This window comes from Kryptolebias marmoratus, linkage group LG16, assembly GCF_001649575.2.
Source record: "Kryptolebias marmoratus isolate JLee-2015 linkage group LG16, ASM164957v2, whole genome shotgun sequence".
NCBI lineage: Eukaryota > Metazoa > Chordata > Actinopteri > Cyprinodontiformes > Rivulidae > Kryptolebias > Kryptolebias marmoratus.
This window is the reverse complement of record NC_051445.1, coordinates 925,522-930,703: the sequence shown is the minus strand read 5'-3', so window position 1 is coordinate 930,703 and position 5,182 is coordinate 925,522. Positions and strand designations below refer to the sequence as shown.

At 42.0% G+C, this 5,182-nt stretch overlaps 1 protein-coding gene across 1 annotated transcript; it reads left to right on the top strand.

Annotated features, from left to right (window-relative positions):
• Positions 1–3,571: 3,571 nt before the first annotated feature.
• Positions 3,572–4,933, top strand: tnfb (tumor necrosis factor b (TNF superfamily, member 2)). The gene is made up of 3 exons (XM_017440095.3): positions 3,572–3,865; positions 3,972–4,031; positions 4,132–4,933. The coding sequence occupies exons 1-3, from the start codon at positions 3,619–3,621 to the stop codon at positions 4,572–4,574; spliced, it is 750 nt and encodes a 249-aa protein (XP_017295584.1). The 5' UTR covers positions 3,572–3,618; the 3' UTR covers positions 4,575–4,933.
• The last annotated feature ends 249 nt before the right edge of the window (positions 4,934–5,182 follow it).

Here is a 5,182-nt window from a genome sequence, read left to right as displayed (position 1 = left end):
TGCAGACACATCCAGATGCAAAAAATTAAATAAATAAAAATAAAAATGGACAGGCTTGTTGACTGATCTGTGTAAAGTTTAGTGGGGCGGACGTTTATTTCCTGAATAAAAAACCACAGAAATGTTACCCAAGTGTTACATTTTCTGTGAAGAAAGATAAGCTGTTTGTTGCTTAATATTTATTATTTTTTGTCTCCATTTTCTCCCCCAGGTTGTGTCTCAGTCTGATGTTTAATCAGAGAAACGGGAGGATTTTTAATTTTATCTGAAGTTATGTTTCTGCAGTAATATTTGAGATTATCAAATGTAAATAGGTGGAAAAACTTCTGTGAATTCTAAAATATAAAAAAGTAAATGATGGTGACATAAATCTGTTAACCTCTTTAAATCCAGCCACAGCCTGGAGAGGTTTAACCCCAGCAGCCTCACCTGTAGGAAACCACAGAATCAGACCAATCAGATCCACCTGTGGCTGATCTGAAGATAACAGACACAAACTGTCCTCTGTCTGTCCTCTGTCCTCTGTCTGTCCTCTGTCCTCCGTCTGTCTGCTCCAAGCTGCTGACAGATCAGTTCTCTTCTCAGTTTAGTCTCAGAAACAGAAACTCAGCAGCTAGTGGTCGTATCTCTGAGCTGAAAGCAGCAGAAAGACGATTTTAGGCCCAACGAGCCTCTGATGGAGCCGTCCTGCAGGAGATGTGTTAAATCTGCTCACCTGTACCTGCAGCTGCAAACACATGAAACACTGAGAACGAGTCAGAAAGATTTAAAAATTAATTTCAGGTTGTCAAAATAGTTGAAAACCACCACACAGAACAAAACAAAAGACAGCAAGCTGAGTGATGAAGTCATTCATAATATTAATAATTATTAAAAGTAATCTAATTATTAATTAAAAATCACAGCCTGTTTTTGTGTGCACAGCTTGAAAAACTGTATTCTTGGCTGTTGCCCACATCGTACCTGCCCCGGGTCATTTTGTACCCACCTTGGCATCAAAATACAATATCTGGAAACTCAAGTGAAAACTGTTAAAGAAGGGTTTGAGAAACCCATAGCAGCTTTGTCTCACACAACAGGAAACTGAGAATCCAACAAATGTTTTAAGATATTCCGGAGACTCCTTCAAGAAGGCCATTCAAAAAGTTAACACTGTATGTTCCCTGTTGTATAATAAACCCACTGTATGTTCCCTGTTTTATTCTAAACCCACTGTATGTTCCTTGTTTTAAAATAAACCCACTGAATGTTCCCTGTTTTATTATAAATCCACTGTATGTTCCCTGTTTTATTATAAACCCACTGTATGTTCCCTGTTTTATTCTAAACCCACTTTGTTCCCTGTTTACCATTCTGAGAAGAGAAACTGTTGGCGTTTCCTGTACTTTCTGTACATTCCTCCTGCAGTAAGCCTGAAACACACCTGCTGATATTTAAAGGTTACTTTTGGTTCTTAATGACATTTAGGGAATGAAAGCCTCGTTTAGGAGCTTCCTGTAGATCAGAGGAAGTCAAAACCGAGAGCTTCGTTTGGTGAAACTCTGAATAATGGAGAGGAGGTGGGTGAGTGATAAGGAGGAAATGTAAGGCTGCTCATGGTGACGATGATGACATCATCCGGTAACATCTTGTGGTCGGTTTGTGTTTGCAGTCTGGAATCAAACAAACAAGAGGAGCGACGGAAGTTCAGATTCTTTCTTCATTACTAAGAAGCTTTAATCTGACGTGTAGATATTCACTCAAACCAACGCTGCAGGTGTAGACGGGTGTTTTCCCCTGAAACACCACAGAATTAACTACAAGAAGCAAGGCAACCAAAAACCCAACGAGCAACAAGAACAGAACCACATCAAACAACACAAAAACTGCAAAGACATGAAAAACCTTCAGCGTCACAAAGAAACCAAAAAATGAACACAGATGTAAACAAAAAGACATTTATTTAAGACGATAACTTCAGAAATTAAACATGAAATCATAAAAAAGGAGTTCTTCAATGACCATTCAGGCAAATTTATATTCAATAATAATCACAAAAAGACAAAATAATGCACACATTTCTAGAAAGAGACAAACCTGACGACACTGAGAACCAAATCAAAACAGAAAATGATGCAAAATAATCCAAACCACAAAGTGACCCCAGAGAAAAGCAGCTAAAAGCTAAAAACAGCAAAAGGCTGGATAAAAACTAAAAGTAGCTCAAAGTAAAGAAAAGTAGGAAGACAAACACGGAGCCAGTCTGAACTGAAAGACGACCTCGTTTTTTTTTATCTGTAAATAAAGTTACATTTTCAAAAATCTATTAAAGTTACTAAAAGCAGAAGATCCTGGATGAGCCGAACAAAGTATGTTAGTAAGCAGGCAGCAAAACAGGAAAACCAACGTGTGAAATTATTTCTCTTTTTTCCCTGATTAACAAACAAACTTCATGATTAATTAAAGGCCTGGACTTTCTTGAAGGAATGCATATCACCCGCCGCCTTTTTAGAGATTAGATGAGTGACGGAGTTTTGGTCAAACCTTGAAAACAACGTTTCGATGACGTGGGACGACCCTCAGTTTCTAACACGCCAAATTTTAGCTCCATATATGTTAAACCAACTTTTTGTAGTTTCTAAGGTGAACTGGCCGTGGCAGCCATCTTGAATGGGACTGGCTCCAAAGGTTCATCATTTGTGGAGGATCATCCAGTGATTGTTTCCTGAAAGTTTCCTCCGGTGGTTCAGGAGATGCAACAACATTATCAACCTTTTTTGCATCACCTCAGCTGCGAAACAAAAACCTCCAGAGCTGCCAAGTTTTACTTTTCTCTTTCCAGTCACGCTTTTCTTTTACCGGGTGCACTTCAGAAACTTTTCAGAAACTCTTTAAAAAAAAACAAAAAAAAACAAGGCAGGTCATACGGAAAAAGAAAAACCTTTTCATGATTTAGTTTTTGTTTTTGTGTTTCAGTTTTTATTGTAAGTTTCATGAGGTCATTTTGTTTGTTGTTTATCTTTCACTGACATTTTCACACATTTAATGTTTGTGGCGACTTTTGTTCTGCTGCTGGAGATTAAATCTGAACGGAGCAGGTGGTGGGAAGGGAAGTGAAGAAGGGAAATAAAGTAATAAAACTGCTGTAGTTTTATATACTGGGCGGTAAACTGTACAGATTATTTAATGCTAGATTAGATTACAGGTCTGTGGAGTCAAACAGCAGATAAACAGGTGGACTGTTGGGGTTTTATGTCTGCCAGAAACATCTGGTCTGATCTCAAATCATTGTGGATTTAACCTCAGCGTTTACATGACTCTGTGTCTGCCTCCTGTTTGTGCATGAATGTGTGCCTTTTTTTTTTAAAAACATCCACTTTCCCATCCTAAAACCACAACTACCAACAAGCTGCAAAAAAAAAAGATTCTGTGACTTGTCTTTCCTTTTGCCGCTGTGTTCTTCTCCGCCGCTCTGCGTCTCTCTGCTGCAGCGTCTCCACTTTCAGAGTGACATCACTGGAGTTTCCCTCTGCAGGAGCGGCCGCCGCCTCATAAATACTACAAGCTGCGCGGCAGAACTTCACTCGAACACAAAACACAGAGAGAGAGGAGTGTCAGCCGAGACCCAGAGACCGGAACATGATGGGATACGCAGCCGCAGACGGGGACCTGGAGGCCGCCGCGCAGGACAGGACCCACGTTTTAGTGGAGAAGAAATCCTCCACAGGGTGGATGTGGAAGGTGCTGGGGGCCCTGGTTCTCCTGGCCCTCTGTGCTGGAGGGGTCCGGCTGGGTCTTTGGTTCTGGACTGAACGGGCAGCGCCGACACAGATCCACTCAGTACCGCCGGCACCACAGAGTTTCCCAAACCCTGAGGAGAAAACAGGTGAATATTTGATGATACTTTATTTATAAGTGCAGTTTAAACCGGCAAAACGACCCCAAGCCAGAGAAAAGGTGTAAAACATGCGTGTTCCTCTTCCTGTCCTCAGGTTCCCACTCCACGCTGAAACAAATCCTGAAAACAGCCAAAGCAGCGATTCATTTAGAAGGTGAGTCGTGTTTCATTTATTCCTGTCTGATTCATGGCTTCACATCTGGAGGTGTTAAAGCTCCTAAATGTCAGAGACCGACCATCTCGTCTCGTTTCAGCGAGCTACAAGGGCCGCGGGAACGCCAAGCTGGAGTGGAGCGACAACATGGGCCAGGCCTTCGCCCAGGGCGGCCTCCGCCTCCACCTCAACCAGATCATCATCCCGGAGACGGGCCTGTACTTCATCTACAGCCAGGCGTCGTTCCGGGTGTCCTGCAGTGACGAGGCGTGGGCCGAGCGCCGCTCCACGCCCCTCAGCCACAGGATCTGGCGCTTCTCAGACTCCATAGGATCCCAGGTGTCCCTGATGAGCGCCGTGAGGTCGGCGTGCCAAAACGTTCCAGAGGAGGGCAGCAAGTCGGGCGAGAGGTGCTACAGCGCCATCTACCTGGGCGCCGTGTTCCACCTGAAGACAGGAGACCAGCTGTGGACGGAAACCAACCAGCTGTCGGAGCTGGAGACGGAGGAGGGCAAGACGTTCTTTGGTGCGTTTGCACTTTGACCTCCCTGCTTCGATGCTGGAAGACAGAATATCTGAACAGGGTTTAAAAAAAGCACATTTGTAACTTTTATTCATCCTAAAGGTGATGTTTAAATGTTTAAATCTCCATGGAGATACGACTTGTAGCCGAACGGCTGTAGACTTTATAAACTGTAACAGTTTACAAATTTATTCCTATTTTAGGCACTTTTTATATTATTTATGCTGATCTGAGATTGTAGTAAGGCTAATTTTGTCTGCTGTAGCAGATAACAGCACACTTCTTTACTATTTACGTTATGCTTGTATTTATTAATATTTAAGTTTAAGGTTTTGGTGTTAAATCTTATATTTTGTACGTTGCATAATAAAATGTATATCAAAAATGTTTTTGGAGAAGTTTTGAAGGGTTGACCTTTTAGCTGACCCCAGAAGTCCTGCGACCCAAATATCATTACAGCGTTGGAGAGGACGTCTCCAAAACGTCTCAAAACTGTGAAGAAACGGAGAAAAATTCAAACAAACAATCAGGACAATTAGGACACTTTGTGACTAAACTAATTGCACAAATTCTGCTCAAATGTCAGAATGATGCGATAGCTTCACGTGACCCAGCTACATATACAACT